The sequence below is a fragment of the Xyrauchen texanus genome, chromosome 43 (assembly GCF_025860055.1).
Source record: "Xyrauchen texanus isolate HMW12.3.18 chromosome 43, RBS_HiC_50CHRs, whole genome shotgun sequence".
Taxonomy (NCBI): domain Eukaryota; kingdom Metazoa; phylum Chordata; class Actinopteri; order Cypriniformes; family Catostomidae; genus Xyrauchen; species Xyrauchen texanus.
The window spans coordinates 22,554,380-22,573,871 of NC_068318.1; the positions used below are offsets into that span (position 1 = coordinate 22,554,380).

The following is a 19,492-nucleotide window of genomic DNA, read 5'->3' on the forward strand; positions in this document are numbered from 1 at the left end:
ATACTCCTTGGTGTAAAAATGTAATACAAATTCTAAAGCTATTAACATGAATTAAGTAAAAAATTAAGTTGTTTTACTCTTGTTTTCCACAGTCAAGTCTGAAATCACACCTTGTACTCTTGAATCACTCCATTTTGCATCTCAGTGGGAGGCGGTTGCCATGAAACACTGATGCTAGAACTGTTGCTGAGCTTGACGGTTGCCACGGTTACAGCACGAGGGGGTGCGCTCGGAACTGTAATAGAATTACATTAAAATTACAATTTGAACACTTGGTGTCCTTAATAGCAAATCTTCATCATTATCCCCCTCCATAATTTGATTGTCCTGAATAAAACAATTCATCTTGGTTACATGCTACAGAATAGAATTGAGTTGGATTGGGCTGAATGAACACCAATTGAATTGATTAGAGCAAAATTAAATTGAAGTGCATCAATTGGAAACTGAAAGTTCTGCAGACATCTCACCCTCCTCTGGTGTGCGGAATGTCAGCGGACGGCTGTCCAGGCCCTGGAACTCATTAAAGTAGGGTCGTATTTTAATCTCGTACTCCGTGCCTTTGAGCAAGTTAGTGATGATGGTGCTACGCTCCGTTGCTGCTTTCACTTCCTGCTGAGACCAAGAGCTGCCGACAGGACGATAAAGCAAACGATAACCCTGGATGTACTGAGACTGACGATCAACCTGAAAGATGGCGAGAGGGAGACAGAGAGAGAGAGAAATGAGATAAGGTGAGCAGGCAGGTAAATCATGAGGTTGGTGAGAAGTTGATTTGGAGGGTAGATATGGGCAGTACTCACATTCCAGCTGATCTTAAAGCTGGATGCGGTCAGAAGCACAGGTTCGTGAAGCTGTACGGCCATCTCTCCCAGCTCCCTCTGCACCTGACGGTGGTCCACACCTTGACCTGTAGGACTCACATCTGCATAAGACACCTCAAATATTAACATCTTCAAATGCTAAAATATGGTATGCATAACCATGTTAGATAATCAAAGTGATATTTAAATACCATATACAGTATATAATATAATGATAATCAAAAACCATATAAATACACTATACATCTGGTTGTTAATTCATCTCATGAAACCTGTTAACCCTCATGCACTGTTCAGTCATTTATGACTGAAATCAATATTGTTTCTTCAATAAAACTGGTTTCCTTTATCTGATTGGTACGAGACTTGGTGACTTTTCGTCCATTTGATATCTGAACACACAGAAAGAAATTGGTTGATTTGATCAGTATAAGTGGTAGAAAAGAAGTTAAACTTGTACTGTTCCCAGTCAAAAGTTACCGCCATAGGAAATGACTGGAAAACACAAAAAATCCCAGATTAGTTTTTATTATTTATTATATAAAATCTAAAAATATTGCCACAATGCAAAACACAGACATGAAGGGGAGAGACTACCAAAAATCAAGAGTGCAAAACACAGTTGCAAGTTCTCTAGAGTACACAGTCTATAAAACAGAACAATTCGTTTTTATAATTTGTCAAAAAATAAATAAATAAAGCCACAATGCAGAACACACACACACCCCAAAAAGAATTGGTGAGACCATAACACATCTACAATTCTGAACACACACACACACACACACACACACACACACACACACACACACACACACACACACACACACATTGGTGTTCCAAGTTTTATGGGGACTTTCCATAGACATAATGGTTTTTATACTGTATAAACTATATATTCTATCCCCTAAACCTAACCCTACCCCTAAACCTCACAGAAAACTTTCTGCATTTTTACATTTTCAAAACATAATAATTTTGTATGATTTATAAGCTGTTTTCCTCATGGGGACCGACAAAATGTCCCCACAACGTAAAAAATTTCGGGTTTTACTATCCTTATGGGGACTTTTGTTCTCCACAAAGTGATAAATACACACACACACACACACACACACACGTATCTTGTTACACACATTTATCTTGTTACAACCAGGGATAAATTAGGTTATTACTTGTTATGCTACTCATTTAAGGTATGAAAAAACGGACAAAAATAACCTCAAACAAATCAAACAAAATGCTAAACTTTGGCAAAAGTAGCTTTTCATAATGTTTAAATATATATCTAAATGCAGAACTTGTGACAAAATCTAGAAATTATCTTCTCTTCAACCAGGGATGTATAAGTAGCTCTCTGCAGCCATCTACTGTTTATACTTGTAATTTCATCAGTTGGTTATTTTTTTTAAATGGGCAGCGCAGTTTGATTCTTGAGACTTTAAGCTTTCAAATGGAATATAATTTATGAGGATTCATTCAGTATTTGCGAAAACATTCATAAGAATTAAAAAAAAAAAACACCCAAAATGTACAACTTTAGTGCTTTTACATGATTTAATTCAGAGTTGTTATATTTCTTTTATAACAATTTTAAGAATTACACATTTATTGTTTCTGGTCACTTTTGACCAAGAACTGGAAAGTGATTTAATGATGAACAGTGCATAAGGGTTAAGAATATGCCCAGGTCATACTGTATTTCCCCAAAAACCAAAAGAAAACTATAAGAAATGTGTATATATATATATATATATATATATATATATATATATATATATATATATATATATAGCAAATGGCTGCAATATAACAAAGAGTGAAAAATGTAAGGGGGTCTGAATACTTTCCGTACCCACTGTATATAAACAAAACAAAATAAGATAAAAATCATCATAAAGAACGACAATTATGAGATTCACAAAATAAATCCAATTCACTTTGAAAAGTAATTCGTTTTTAAATAATAAGTCAATACGGGCATAATTTTTTTCTAATCATGAATGTCCAATTGTTATGAGTATAACAATGTATGAATAATTATACATAAATACACTTTTTACATTCAAAAGTTTTAAGATCTCTGTATAAAGAGGCAATTCAACTGACTTGTACAGACCTTGTGTGCGTACAGGCTCGGATATGGGGCTGGGGTCACTCAGGCCATAAGCATTGACTGCCCGCACAATGAACAGGTAAATAGTATTCGGAGACAACCCGGTGACTGTGTGCTTCTCCAGTTTCACAAAATCTGCAACTGTCTGCCATGTACTGCCTGCGGATTGGCTGTAGAAATAGGTTGATTAGTAAATTAAAATATTGATCAGTTTGCATTGCATCACATTTACATCACCATTTATTTCCCTAAGCATTTTCTGTAGGCAAAACATTAAGCAGATCCATTCACCCCTATATGAAAACAAAACCAATATTTTGTTCTACATTTGTTCAGAAGATGTTCTTTCATGACATCAGAGGGAGAAGGGTTTATCAGCAAAGTCAGTGACATGGATGGTTATCTGCACTCCTTTGATTTTCTTTACACGTGTCTGTTTAATGATAATGTCTCTGTGTAACCAAAATCTTAAATTGCTTAGACCTTGTAGGTGTACATTTCAGCTTTGATTTAAAGGGTAACTAAACACCTGCTCAGAGTCTGACTCCACCCACTAGAAATAGGGCACCTGAGACTCGTAGTGACGGATTAATTGACAGCTGCTGTCAGACTCTATGTTATTATTATTCCTCACACGGTCGCAAGACGACATGTACATGAATCTGGCGTGGTGAGCTGGAACCTGCTTACGTCAGCTGTCACCGCTTACGTCACGAAGTACCGCAACAGCCAATAGGAAAATTCAACTGCAGTAGCCACCGTTCAACCTGAAGAGGGCAGCACTCAGATGTTTTTACATCATATATTGTAGAATTAAAACACTTTATACACAAATGTCAAAAAAATTACTTGAATCAATGACCAGTACTAATAAAGCCCCATGCTTACAGATCATTATCTAAAAAAAGTTGGTTTAGGGTTTAGTTACCCTTTAAGGATACATGGCCAATTACATTAAAATCTAGCAGGTTTGTACGGCAAAAGGAACTTTGCTTAATAAGCACCCAAAGAACTATTTAGAGGACACATTGCTGTATTGGCCTGGTGCCTTTCAGGTGGGGAATATTCTTAATAAAATAATTCACCCTCTAATAAACAATGAATTTTAAGTGCAGACATCTGTTTGAGCCAGAGGGCTTTAGAATATGTCTCTTCACTTTTCTGTGGTTAACCATCACCCTTGTTTAGAGTGGTAGTCACGTGCACTGTGTTCAAGGTTTATTTTTCCCTAGTGGCAACTCCTGCCGCACACACAAGCCGAAAAAGTCGACCTGCACAATTAGGCCAAGCCGTAAATGCTGGGAACCTCATAAATATTCCTTCAGTGGCCCACCGATAGCAGCGATAAATCCAAGGTTGCTTTGCTATCAGCTGCAATGGAAAGAAACAGAGAAAGCTTGGGCATGAACAAATCCCCTTCCTCCATATGGAACGTGATTGGGTGAAAGATAGTGGCAGTATCCCTAGTTTTGTATACATGCACTTATCTATAATCTCAATAGTGGGCTGTGATATAAAGCACTGTTTTTCTATATCAAGGTGTCAAGAGTCTAAACCACACTGTGGATTATGTGGATTTTGGAGCTTCAAAATTTTGGGACCAATTCACTTGCATTGTGTGGACTTACAGGACTGAGAAGTTCTTCTAAAAATCTTTATTTGAGTTCAGCAGATGAAAGAAAGTCATACACATCTGGGATGGCATGAGGATGAGTAAATGCTAAGATAATTTTCATTTTGGGTGAACTAACCCTTTAAGGCCAGTTTAATATATTATTTCATAAAAATTATATTGTGAAATAATTTATGGATCACTTTCCTACAAATTTGAGCTTGTCTAACAATTTTTCTTTATGACTTTAATATATTCTGACATCTGGACTTAACAAGCTCACAAGTGTCTTCTGTCAAAAGAGACCACAATTATGACAATAATAAAAACAGGTGATGAACTACAGCTAATAATACAACATTTTGATATTTTTTATTGTTTTATTAATTTTTTCATTGAATTTCCAGTAATAAAGAAACTAACTGCATTGTGATATATACCATATCCATTATAAATAAAATTACTTATACTGCCCATCTCAACCCCCCCTGCTCTCTGTGTTCCTCAACACCTCAGGGAAGGAACTTTTATAACAAGCAGCCTTTTCAGCCCCACTGCACACTATAAAGAATCAATTTTAAGGACGTGGGGCCATGCTATCTTTTACCCGGGAGGGTGGGAGGGGGGCAGGGAGGAGAGAAACTCATGCTACAAAATATAAAATACAGAAAGAATGAAAATGTCTCCACTGCTGAATAGCCTTGTTTGCCGTATGCCCTCCCTCTAAGGACCGCAGGACCTTGGTTCTGTAATTAAAGGTAGCCCCATTTCAGCCAGCTAACAATAGCTTAAAGAAGCACCTATGTGAAGCACTGGATTTGAATTCATTACCATGTCATATTAATACAGATTTCACAAGCTCACTTTCCACATTCACCTAGAATAAATAAACCTCTGGCGGAATGAACAAACCACAAACCCCTTCAGCTAGAGTACTCGCAATTTAAGATTTAAAAGGGACATATCATGAAAAACAGGATTTTGCTTGCTCTTTTCAAATAAAATATATAATTCTACTATACAGACATATCCTAATGCTCCCTGATCAGTCCACCAAGGTCATTTGTAAAAACTAAGTTGCAAAAATGGGTCATTCTGCAATTGTCTTGGTATTATCTCAACCATAACCAAATTAGCATTTGACCTCCTACATTTACATTTTAACCCATATTTAGTATTCAGAAACTCGGTCCGACCTGAACAACAAAGCGGGTACATGGTATTTAGACAATGATATCAGAGATTGTTTACATATGGAGGTCTTAAAGCTACAGCAGTAAAAACAGCCCATCAGAGAATGTGGAAAATGATCATGTAAAACTAAATCATGAATGTGTTTGGTGTAAGAAACCTTGACAAACATTATAGGTGGATTTTAGAGGCAAAAACAGGGAAATAAAATGTAACTCAAGAGTAGAATATGTATAAATCCAATAATGAATTCAAATATATCCCTGTAAAACAAACCAGAGTTCTGGAGTCTTTGACTGAAATTATATTCTAGAACTCCAGGATAGTTGCTATTAATTTGGTTCTCTCTGGCAGTAGGTTGCAGCCTGGGGGGACTGAATTTTGTGGCAGGCAGGATGTAAGATGTAAGCGCAGGATAAAGCTGCCCTTGCACGACTCTGAGGAGCAGCAGACCGACAGGATGGGGTCAGGGACAGGGCAGCCACAGGGTGGAATACCCTGTCGGTCACGGCTGACCAGCAACGCTAAGACAGTGACAGTGAATTAATAGAAAATGAAGAATAGATCAGTGGAGTAGCCACTGGCAAGAGACAACATCATCCCGGGTTGGAGGAAAATAAACAGTGAAGGACCAAGATGTAATGCACTGCTTACATTGTACAGTAATCCATCATTTATGAGCTCACCTGAAGGCTTCGATGATGTAAGAAGTGACAGCGGCCCCACCCTCGTGTGCATTTGGTTGCCAGGTCAGTGTCACGCTGTTACGGGTCACGTCAGTTACGACAGGCTTCTGGGGTGGACCAGGCAGCTGGTAGGGCTCTGAAACTGGGGGTAAGGAGAGACCTCCACTCTCTGTAGAGTAAACACAGGTTAGGTAGATTAGATTAGCATCTATATCTGCATATGTTTCTTCCAATTGGTCTAAAGAATAATCCTGTTTAAATGTAAAAATGTGCTTGTGGTAACAACTACATTGTCTATTGCTAATCAGGTCAAAATGTAATGTATCATGACTCAATCAACCTGACTATATTAATTTACAACAATGAAAGGCATTTTTAAGGGTCAGATCAGGTAGAAATTAGGTCACAAATATAGTTACACTTCTTAGAGTTTAGGTCAATGCAATCATGTGCTTGTCCGTGTTTGGTTTGTGTAATAGACCTGCACAGTCTATCTGAAAAAATCTAATAAAAAATAGACTGCTGTTTCAATGTAGTTTTATATATATAGAAAATTCAAACTGAAATCAATATCGAAGAGGAAAAATCTGTTCCCAGCTTGGCGCTGTGCTATACGATGACATCTGCTAAATGCACTTATATATGAGCTGAGCAAACTAACAACAAAAACAGCTTCCTCAGCCAATTTTAGTGTTGAGATATGATATGATGGAGTTTATCAAAGATAAGGACAAATATGATGATGAAGTACTTGTAAGCGTGTGTGTGTGTGTGTGTGTGGTTATACCTTTCACTGTGAGCACACCACTCCAGATTGTCTCTCCACTCAAACTGGAGGCAACACAGGTGTAGGCCCCGGAGTCCGTTTCCTAGCAACAGCAGGCTCAGGGTCAGCATTTGTATGGATTAAATCAAGCACAAAGCACTACCTCACCCTTCCCGGAGCAGCGAGAAAATCTTGACAAATTAGTACAAATTCTTCGAAAATTGCCTATTGTTTCACTATAATACAGCATAGGCCATCGCTTTTCCTTTATTCTTACTCAACTCTCTGGAACACTTGATTCTGATTGGCCAATCGTGGTAAAACATTTTTTGTGAAATTACTGTGAAACACTATAATTCACCATTGTCCCAAGCAACCGATTTCCTATATAGCTAGTGTAATTTCTCTCGTATTACTTCGCAGCCTGTTTCTTCTTACATAATACAATTATTATTATTTTTACTCAAATAAATATTTAATGTCAATAAGTGAGATATTGCCAAGTGGTCATTAAAAATCACCCCTTTTAGCGTTTTGCATCAGGGTTATTTTGCAATAATGACTGACTGACTGTATCATTTCCTTTACTAAACTGCTGAAATGAAAAAAAAAAATTATTCTCTCTTTACTCACCCTCATGTTATCAAAGATGTGTAAGGCTTTCTTTCTTTTAGAAGAATATCTCAGCTCTGTAGGTCCATACAATGCAAGTGAATGGGTGCCCAAATTTTGAAGCTCCAAAATCCACATAAAGGCAACATAAAAGTAATCCAGACAACTCTGGTGGTTAAATACATATCTTCTGAAGCGATATAATAGGTGTGGGTGAGAAACAGATCAATATTTAAGTAATTTTCCCTTCACTTTATCTTTCTCCTTCTTTTGTTTTTGATGATTCAGATTCTTCCTGCATATCACCCCTACTGGGCAGGGAGGAGAATTTATGATAAAAAAATGACTACTAATCTGTTTCTCACCCACACTTATCAACACTTGTTTGAAGACATGGATTTAACCACTGGAGTTGTATGGACTACTTTTATGCTCCCTTTATATGGATTTTGGAGTTTGCATTGTATGGACCTAAATAGCTGAAATAATCTTCTAAAATCTTCTAATCTTCTTAATTTGTGTTCTGCAGAAGAAAGAAAGTCATACACATCAGGGATGCCAGGAGGGTGAGTAAATCATGTGAAAATTTAAATCTGTATGTGAACTATCCCTGTAATGCTAATTTTAAAATCAAAACATCACACAAAATTTCCAGCAACATTTTAATTTTGAGGTGCAACCAATTCTTTGTTTTCACCCTTTTATTCGATACACAAATATGGACAGATCAACTAGTCTATAAAACACTTCATTAAAATTAGTGTAAGGAGTAGTCCAGCTAATCTACTAATCAGATTTTAATGTTTTTCTTACTTGTGTCTCTTTGTGTTTGATTCATTCCATTGTTATTTTTTGGTCATTATATTCTGTTTTTAATTCAATTTACAGTTTTTGTGTCAATTTATTTAGGACAGCCATACTGGATGTGAATAAGTGAAGGGAAGTACAAAGCTGATGTGTTCAGTGCTGGAGAGGGTGAAGGGGCATTCAATTTTTACCACAAGGCTGAGGGGAGAAGTCAGGCTAAAATTGCTTACGACACTGAGAGATGTAGTAGAGGAATTCTCTTTCTTTCTCTCAGACAGCGATCTAATAGTGCTAACAGCTCAGGGGCACCAATGACATGTCAGAGGATTTGACTCATCAGCACTACACACACACACCCTGACCTCGAATTAATGTCTGTTCTGTTTCGTCTTTAATCAAATTTATAAGCGCACACTGGCATATTGCATGTTTAAACATGAATCAAAACCTTCTGTAGTTGATATAAAACGTCTCAGGTTACATGTGTAACCCTTGTTCCCTGAAAAAGGCGGAACGAGATGTTGCGCTGCTAAGCGCTACGGGGAACAGCCTCCGCTGTGAGCCGAGCTGAAATACTGTGTGAAACACATCAATGAACATTGACCGGAATTTATAGCCTCGGCTGATGTAATCATTAGATGCACCTGAGGCCAGGCTATAAATGGATACGTCACCAGGTGTCGTCAGATACTTCTTTTTGAAGAGCAGTCCTGGGACGTCCCAGTGCGGCAAAGCAGCGCAACATCTTGTTCTGCCTTTTTCAGGGAACAAGGGTTACACATGTAAACCGAGGCGTTCCTTTACAAAAGGCTTCACTACAATGTTGCGCTGCTAAGCGCTACTGAGGAACGCAATACCCACGCCGCCGCGCTTGGGGCTGTCCGGACCCCTACGGTTGTGCAGTGTACTCACAAATACGCGAGAGGTCTCAGACATGAGCTTGAGATGTCGACTCAAGGGCATAAGAGTCCGGAGTAGCATAAACATCTAACCCATTAAGTTTCGATGAATGTGTGCGAAGAGAACCCTATCGCAACACAAACTTGTCATAAAAACTGATGAATGTGAGCCGGAGAGGACCAGCCTGCCGCATCACAAACTTGTTTAGGCATGGGCTGAGATGTCGACTCAAGGACATAAGAGTCCGGAGTAGCAAAGCATCTAAACCATAAAATGTGATTAGTGTGTTCGGAGAGTGCCAACCTGCCGCACCACAAACTTGTTCGGTGTCAACTCAAGAGCGTAAGAGCCAAGAGTGGCAAGAACATCCAAACTATAAAAGTTTAATGAATGTGCGTGGAGAGGACCAACCTGCCGCACCACAAACTAGCTGCAGAGGGAGACCTCTAGCCAAGGCTTTAGAGGAGGAGAGCCCTCTGGAAGAGTGCGCCCTAAAACCTACTGGCCGAAGCTTGAACGCGTGCCTCGTGAGGCCCGGGCAGTAAGGTCCCTTACCCAAAGTGACAACCCGTCCACGGCTTCAAAGTGAAGAACTGCTGCCCTGACTTTATGCCACTAGCAAATCGCGGTGGACATAATTCTGAAGGGCACAGACTGGACAAAGTCTGAGTAGTCTTTAGCTGCTCCAGCATTACAAACGGCAGGGAGCAGAAGGCTTAGAGAATGACTGGCCAAGGGTCGAGAAAGGCACCTTGGGCAGGTAGTCAGGGTGAGGGTGCAAAGAATGCTCTTGGTCCTACCTGGGGCAACTCAAAACAGGCCGGCAAAAGAGACAGAGCCTGTAGGTACCCAAGTCTCCTTAGAGACGTAATTGCCATATGAAAAACCATCTTGAGAGTCAGAAGTCTACCAAGCGCTGACTCTAGAGGTTTTAAAAGGGGGTCTTACCCTATGAAGAGGTCCTAGCAAGGATGCCTCTTAGAGGGCACCCGCCCACCAAGGCGTGGCAAACCGAAGTGGAAGCCACATAGAACCCGGCAGTGGTGAGGCAAGTGCCCGCTGACAGTTCTTTACACAGAAAATCCAGAACTGAAGCAAACTGGCAGTTAGCTGGTTCTGTAATTTGAACTTATTAGAAGGAAACGCATGCAGGCATTTGTGCCATGTATGCGCCACCACGATCAGCACCCCGAGGGGGGACTGGGTGACTCGGGGAGAAGTAGAGGAGACATTGCGCTATCAACAGAGGCGAAGAGGTCCTCTTCTGCCCTGTAAAATCTACCCAGATCAGTTCCAAGGGAGGGAGCCCTAGCGCTTGCAATGGTCTCGATAACTTCAGGAGAAAGCCCTGTGAACCTCAGTTGGTACCCTACAGGGGCCAAGCATGAAAGGTTTCACAATTCGGGCCGGGGATGAATATACCCCCTGAGCCTGAGAAAGAAGGTCCTACCTGTTCGGAATCGCCCAAGGTGCTAGCCTTGTCCTCGTCGAGAACCATATCCTGTTTAGCCAGCGCAGCCCATTAATAGGACGCAAGACCCTTGCCGGTGAACATTGCCAAGACTCCCGGGAGCAGAGAAACCGGGGAAAGAAACGCATACAGACGCATTCTGGGTCATGTATGTGTTTTAACGTCCAGACCCAAGGGGGCTGGGTGATTTCAGGGAGAAGTAGAGGAGACATTAAGCTATTCATAGAGGCGAAGAGGTCCTCTTCTGCCCTAAGATCTCACCCAAACTTATTCCAAGTGGAAAAAGCCCGGCATTTAAAAGGTCTCGATAACCTCAGGAGAGAGCCCTGTGTCCCTCAGTTGGTACCCTTAGGGGCCAAACATGAAAGATTCCACAATTTGGGGCAGGGATGAAATATTGCCCTGTGCCTGAGACAGAAGATCCTTCCTGTTCGGCACCGCCAAAGGCTGAGCCGTCGAGGGAAGAGATTAACTCCGAGAACCAAGCCCTGTTCGGCCAGCGGTGCTATCAGTAAGAGGCAAAAACCCTTGCTGGCGAACTCTGGGCAACTACTACCTTAGGGTGGAGTTCTTAACTCCCCGTTGGTATTTTCTGTCTGGACCGTAAATCTGCTCCCATATCACGGGCATCCAGGGATATAACTGACCTGAGTGACAGGAGCTTGCCCTGGGCCCTAAGGAGAACCCAACGTGTCAGAAATACAGCTGACAAGAACGTGGGTCTCCTTGATTATTTATGTAAGAGGCTACCGCTGCATTGTCCACCCGCACCAAGACATGGCAGCCTCAGGAGGAGGTATTTCAGGGCCAGAAATACAGCCATCAACCCGAGACAGTGACTGTGACAACCGAGCTGACAACCCTCCTATCCCCTTAAGCTGGACGACCACTTAAGGCTGCTACCCCGCCCATCAGGGAGGCGTCTGTCGTTAGCAGCCTGCGACAACAAGACGCACCTAGAGTGGGACCCAAGGCAGAGAACCGGGGTCTGAACCACACAGAAAGGGAACAAAGCCTGAGGCGCGTAACCCTATTTAGCCTAGGGGTTTTGGCCCTTGGAAGAAATCCCCTGGCTTTTGGCCACAACAAGAACGGTCTCATGAGCAGAAGATCCAGAGGGATCACTGTGGATGCCTTCGCCCTGAGACCTGGAAATCATTGATACTGATAACAGTGCAACCTTGACCTAGCCTGACTTTGCTCAGGGTGATCTAAATGGACTCAATACTAGCGGGAGACAGTTGTGCCCGCATTGAGATTGAACTCCATATGATGCCCGATAGACAGTGTTCTGAGTGGGAGAGAGGGCGCTTTTCTTGGCGTTGAGCCTCAACCCCAGAGAAACAGATGAGCTGAGGCGATGTCCCTGTGCTGAACTGCCAGTTCCTGGAACTGCGCTAGGATCAGCCAGTCATCTACATAATTCAGAATGCAGATGCCCCGAGTCGCAAGGAGCCAGCTACCTCATGCATTGTGAATGTGCTGGGTAAAAAGGGCTAGGCTGAGAGAAAGAACCTGACCCTGGAAGACTTTGCCCCGGAAGTGAACCTCAGGAACTTTCCATGTTGTGGCAGAACTTCTAAATGAAGTATAGAAGTGCGTCATAAGATCGATGGTGACCAGCCAAGCGAGTTGTAGGGCTTGAGACACGACTGTCTTGACAGGCATCATCTTGGACTTGAACACCCAAGGGTAGTTCAAGCTTTAAGATCTAAGCCAGACGCCACCCCTCACCCTCCATGGGAAGCGGGAAGTATTTAGTGTAATAACCTAACTCTCTCTCTGGAAGGGGAACACATACCATGGCCCCTTTAACCAGGAGATTGAGTTATATATCTTTTTACATAAAAGAAATCCGGTTCACGGTAGTGAGAACATGCCGTTGAAACACGGAAAGCGGCGAGTGAATTAAATCCTGACGCCCTTATAAGACCCACAGAAAATAATATATCTGGCAGAAGTTCCCACGCTGCCAGGATCTCTGAGATGGGTATTATATTTTAACACTTCCTGTTGAGGGGTTGTCGAGTGTTTCGAGTCCTGAATAAAATGCAGGAACAGCGAAAACACCCAACTGGGAGGAACAGCATAGTGTGCAGAGCAGCATAGTGTGCAGAGCAGCACCAGCCTGACCTGCTGCTTGATAAGCCCTTCCCACTAAAGTGGAGGTTGTCCTACAAGGCTTTGAGGGAGAGAGGGCTTCTTAAGTGATGATGCCGAGCCTGGCGAGAGATAGCCTGTAAGCGTCTCTTTGACCGGCGGCATCACTGAATACCGCCGTGCCTCAGCACCCACGACAGTCCGAATATAATGGCGTCGAGGGTATGTGAACACGGGAAGAAAATATATATATATATATATATATATATATATATTTTTTTAGGGGTTCTCCATGAGCGAAAAAGCTCTTAATGGAGGTTTATCAAAGAAGGGAAGGAACCCATGAGGCGTTACCTTTCTTAGACTGGAAGATAAAATCTATCCCCTAATTTGGAGCATTTGGGGTCTCTTTTTGCGTGGCCAGACCAATCTGGCAACCACACGAGTAACAACATCGAGCAATTCCTCCGTAGATTTGTTATCGCGGACGGAAAGCTTCGGAGGCGGGAAGAGAATAGCGATCCACCTCATGATCCGAGAAGCGTCGAGATCATGTGAAGAAACAGCTGGGTTTGGGAGAGAGTGAGAGAAGGGATCAACCCGTCTCTTGCTCCTCAGCCAAAACCATGCACGAGCCCCATGAACGATCTTCTTTTCGAGAGTGCTGACTCGGAAGCAAGCGAGGCGAGCACGACGCACTCTGCCTGTTAAAGCAAATCGCAGTGCTCGCACCTGCCCTGCTGCAACGTGAGAGCAGCGTGCTCCCAAACAAACAGCAAAAACTGATGTGTGTCGTCTTCAGCTATAGAGCGAGAAGAGGGAACACGCACCGCTTATGACTTTCAGTCATTCTCTCTTTTTTAGAAATATATATATATATATAATATTTTCTAAACAGAAGAGAAAAGAGAACAAAGAACAAAGTTCACTGCACACTGTCTAACTGATTCTAACTCCTAACAGAGGAAAGAAAGTTTTGACAGGGTGTGTGAAACACACAGAAACAGAATCGCTCTGAAAAAAGAGTTTCTGACGACACCTGGTGACGTATCCATTTATAGCCTGGCCTCAGGTGCATCTAATGATTACATCAGCCGAGGCTATAAATTCCGGTCAATGTTCATTGACGTGTTTCACACAGTATTTCAGCTCGGCTCACAGCGGAGGCTGTTCCCCGTAGCGCTTAGCAGCGCAACATCGTAGTGAAGCCTTTTGTAAAGGGAACAGCAGATGGGCATTTCATATATAACTTGTGTTTAACTTGTTTTTAAATCAATATAAATACTTTAGTTAGAAATTTGCATATACTGTATGTTTAAGTAAAAGTGTATATGTTAGGTCCTGTAACTGGTCACCATTACTTTTACTTAGTTAGTCACTTTGCTAGGTCATTTTATATTGCCAAATGTATTGTCAACTACTCAGATATTGACAGAAAAATATGTTTGTATATCCCTATGCGGCAAAACAGCTTTTTATCCTCAGGTAATAAAGGAGTGTGTTGTAGCATGTGATATTTTGGTCACTTATGAATCTTTCCTGGGAGATGGAGAAGAGCAAACAGAAGGTGTAGTAACACATTACTCGGTGACCTATCAGCCTTTAAAGTAAATAACCTGATTGGTTAGACATCTGCTGTGCTGGCTGGTCACTGGTGGAGAACTGAGCTCTCTCAGAAAGGTAAGCAGTCGGGCATCGGCTGATTAATAACGGATGGCAGCTCCGAACTCGCCACTAAACATGCACTTAAAAATGTATGAGCAGAAAAGGAAATAGGGAGCTAAATATTTCCACTCATTCTATAATAGTCTCTCTCTCATCTTCTCATTTTCAACGCCTCCATCTCTTCCCCTTTCTAGTTCACTTCAAGGCTATTCCCTTTAGTTTTTTATGGACTAACTCTTTCACTCTTCCTCACTCCCTTGGAACAGTCAAGAGCAGACAGTTTCTGGCACTCTCCCTGTATAATGGCACCTCTTCACAGTGTTCTCCTTTTTGCTCTCACACTCACACGCTACCATCTGTGCAAACCCCAGACTCCCTGCCTCTTGTACTCTCCTATCATGCCAGGGTAATTGTGGACTAAAGGGGGCCAACAGAAGCACCAGAAAAGAGGGGATGTGGCCAAAACCACAGCTACAGAAACATCCAAATGTCCATCTGAACAAACCATCGATTAAATAGCACATCAAATAACAAAAAACTAAACACAAAAACCTAAATCCACACTAACAAACATGGCTGTCACATAAATATATGAGGCCTGGGATGAACACATTTTTATGTGTGTGTGCCCCCATTCTCTGGGGCCCATTTACAATTAGGCTTTACCATAGAGGACCTCAAGGAAGGTTCACACAGGTTCTTCTTTTCTGCTGTGCTATTTTTAAATAGCTGATCTATGTAAACAGGCTATACAAAATTTTTGACTGCTCCGCCGCATCACGCTGTTTTTCTGTGTCTGGTGCCGTAAGTGCAGCGTTTTTGAGCTATATTACCTCCCACTAGCTGTATTTAAAAAAGTACTAATATGTTCTGTGTGAATGGCCCCTCAGTGAGCACAGGGCCCAGGACATTGTTCCCAGTTGTCAACTGCCCTGTTGATAAACAAAATCTGTGCAAATAAAGGAAAGGGGATTCCAATTTGTCACAATAATGTAGCATCTGCTTTGGCCAGAGTTGCCCGCAAAGCCACTGTACATGGCTACCAAGGGCACATATAATGTGTTACAAACAATGAGGAGAGTATGGATTATATACAGGGTTGCTGAGAGTAGCACATTAAGATCACTTGCCTCCCTTCTTCTCTCTATACCAGAATGAGCATTTAATTAAGGCATGTGTGCCTTTTAATCATTGCTGGGCACAATCAATTAACACATCAGCGCATGTTCACCACAATGCTACGACCTCAGGTGAAACCTGCAATCACACACACACACACACCCCTGAGGCCTTGAGCAATGGATTTCATTAGGCTAGCAAGCCCTAACATTAACGGCAGCACACGTTCCCATTACGATCATAATTACCGGTTTTATTGCTGGGCACAACTCTCGCATCAGTGGCTGGGTCACCCCGAATATGTCCACCGAGCAAAGATTACGATCGATCTGCTAATTAAGCCTGTCTGTTAGCTGTAAATTCGATTGCGCATTTTATGCCTCCGTCATTGATTGGATCGTGGTAATGACATTTTACAGCGATCATCTGTGTCTAAACGTCATATTTGCATGTCTCATGAGTGATATGGGAGCTACTTTGTAACCATAGCTTTCCAGTCTACATTCTACTCATAATGTAAAGTTGTTATATTACAGTCAAGCTACCCTTTTTAAAAGTGGTAAGCTACACTAAAAACTAAACAAAAAGCAGCTAACACTATATTGAAAGTATAGAACTTAAATGTATAACCAATAGATTAAATAATTTACAATTTAAAGGGAAACAATGTGCAAACCATTTTTTTAATCAGTTCTTTTCAAAGAACCAACTTAATGAACTGATTCACTTGAAATTGAAAATATTTCATGTCTATTTATTTATTTATTTGGTAAGAACAGTAGCTATGTAATAAGTGGGATAATATACACTCAGGTGGACATAATCGCAAAATAAACCCATTTGAAAAAAATGGTTGACCTAAATTGATTTACTAGAACAAATCAGACTTCCCAACACTACATATGAAGAAGTATCTCTATGTTTAGCTAGTTATGACATGGCACAGTATGTGCTGTGTGTCTGGGAACAGTACTGTAAATCAAATCATAAAGAAAGATTGTTCCAGATGAACACAGCTGGAGAGTTGTTCATACAGCATTCCGAACAATAGCATATGGTGTCTGTCAGTCAAGAGAGTTTGCTGTGACGGGACATGCCTAGAAGAGTGCTTGATTTGAAATAACCATATGTTAATAACTCATGGGTATTAGCATTTTAGAGAATAAAAGCTGTCCATGCTGAAAAACAGACCCTCATGTGCACTCTTAAACAACCTTCATTAAAGTACCTGCAAGGCTGTGATTTGTAAAGTGCCATTTTCCATTAGGCTAATGCGCTCATCGTTCCCCAAGATTCTCTGCCCGTCTCGCTCCCATTGTATGCTGGGAAGAGGGTTGCCCATCACATGGCACTGCAATTGGGCGGATGTCCCTGGGGCCAGCGTCTGATTGGCCGGGCCTTGGCGGATGATGGGGGGGATCCTGTCAGAAGGGGCTGGGGTGAAGAGAATGAGAGAGGCGTGGGCCAAAAGAGCCAAATTTGCATGTAACCACCATATCTACCTCTCATTCAAATGACACTCGAGAGATCATAGAAAAAGGCACATTGTGAATTATGCTAACTAAGATACAGAAATCACATTATGAACTGATGGTAACATGGTGGTAAAATACGATATCCCACAAAAGTTAAACCTAATAACTCTGTAATCATTGTAATAATATGATGGCTTAAAGGAACAGTTCACCCAAAAATGACTAAATATGACCCGTATGACTTTTTCTTCCGAGGAACACAAAAGAAGATATTAGGCAGAATGTTAGCCACAGTCACCATTCACTTTCTTTGTATGGGAAAAAAAAAGATGCAGTGAAAGTGAATGGTGACTGAGGCTAACATTCTGGCTAACAAGACAAAGATGTGAAACAAAGAAAGTGATATGGGTTTGGAAAAACATGAGTGAGTAAATGACAGAATTTTCATTTTTAGGTGAACTATTCCTTTAAAATAATTTCAAATTCTTGCTAATTTGAATGCAGAGCTAAACAGACTAGACCAGTAATTCATCCGATTTTAATTAAATCAATGACACAGGCATTGTTATATTGTTAAAATATAACAATTTAATGGAGCCTTATGGTAGTGCAGACATAAACCTTTTAAATCTCCTTTAAATAGATGTATAATGTAATTGCACAGTTACAATGGGCTACTTGCATTTTAACACCTTTACCAAGCTGCATTATGTTATAATATCAAACTTTTTTTATTTGCACTTACATGCATTCAAGCTTATTTAAAGGTCAATTACTGGTATTGCTAAGATGGTGCTGTTCTAGAATGACATGTTATTAAAATTCAGAGACAACTTTTTTATTATTTCCAGAACTCCCTTTTCTATGGTTATACAGTTGATGACATCATCCATGGTAGTTGTGTTTGGATTTATGGTATGTAAAATGCATGAAAAATGCATTTATACATGGCACTTTAGAATAATTCAACAGGGATATGTAGATACAGGGATAATCTTTTCTTCTCTTTCAGCTTTGTCTCCTTCTATACACAAATGTGATGGCTGAACATGCCCAAGTTTGCATGAATTATGTATTATTTGTTTGCGTGGAGCTGAAAAACTCTATAGATAAATAATTGACAATTTGCTTACTTTAGCATCCTCATTTGAAATAACAAGGACCAGAAAAATATAGCCTGCATCTCTGACATTTTCTCACTGTCCAAAAGGAAAGACCAATAGGTCAGAAAGCAAGAAAAGGGGCATATCATTCAAAAATACAGTGTTGTCTGCCTACATAATGTGATATTCAGAGGCATGAGTTTCATATGAGAAGCATGTCCTTGGGTTTTGGTGCAGTGACCCTGTGCAGTAGTATATATATATGCCCCTCCATAGATCATTTCATTATGTATTAGGTCAGTACAGTATAGCAAACATTAGTTAGATGATGCCAGCATGCTTCAGTACATTCCAGGGTCATCCTCCTGCAGACAGAGGGGTTTTTGTGAAATGGGATTACATTTCATAAGCCTGCTGCTATTTAAAATACAAAACTAAAGCAGGTTAGAATGAGAAAGCCCAGGGTGAGAATTACACAATGACTTGGTGGTAAGTTGGTACCACAAGCTACAAAATCTAGATTTTTCCAGGGTTATCCCTTGTGGCGCACCTCAAGCATACAGGAAAACACAGATGAGAGCAAAAATATTTTATGGAGAAAGGTATTTACATTTATTTTAAATGGGTAAAGTCATATGGGTTTAGAACAACGTGAGGGTGAGTAAAATAACAGCATTTTAGTTTTCAGTGAACTCTCCCTTTAACAAATAAAAAATAAGGGGAACAATTTCAGGGGCCAACTAGTGAGTCTGCGCTAATATTAAACTCTAGGCAAAGGTTTTCTAAATGATGAGTTGAAACACATTTTGTAGTGTGCACATACACATGGATTATGCATAAACAGTTTATGCTGTTACTGAAGAGCATGACTGAGACGGCATATGTTCCTGCGGTTATTTACATAGCGCGATTGCACCCTATCCTTTCTTACGTCTCCACCGCTTCCTGCTGTTCCCTCATTTGTGGGACGCAGAAATTTAATTTGGAGCGGCTTTGAAGACTTTTTAATTTATTTGGTTTAGAGGGAAAAAGCTACAACAGGGCA

General features: G+C 40.9%; 1 protein-coding gene across 1 annotated transcript in view; it reads right to left on the reverse strand.

Annotated features, from left to right (window-relative positions):
• robo3 (roundabout, axon guidance receptor, homolog 3 (Drosophila)) overlaps positions 1 to 19,492 on the reverse strand; it is a 96,636-nt gene that overhangs the window by 11,113 nt on the left and 66,031 nt on the right. The window contains exons 9-15 of the mRNA XM_052116196.1: positions 17,098 to 17,303; positions 7,217 to 7,298; positions 6,430 to 6,598; positions 2,944 to 3,110; positions 804 to 925; positions 471 to 687; positions 111 to 235 (exon numbers count right to left, since the gene is read on the reverse strand). Of these exons, the coding sequence (XP_051972156.1) occupies positions 111 to 235; positions 471 to 687; positions 804 to 925; positions 2,944 to 3,110; positions 6,430 to 6,598; positions 7,217 to 7,298; positions 17,098 to 17,303 (1,088 nt within the window). The remainder of the gene's footprint in view (positions 1 to 110; positions 236 to 470; positions 688 to 803; positions 926 to 2,943; positions 3,111 to 6,429; positions 6,599 to 7,216; positions 7,299 to 17,097; positions 17,304 to 19,492) is intronic.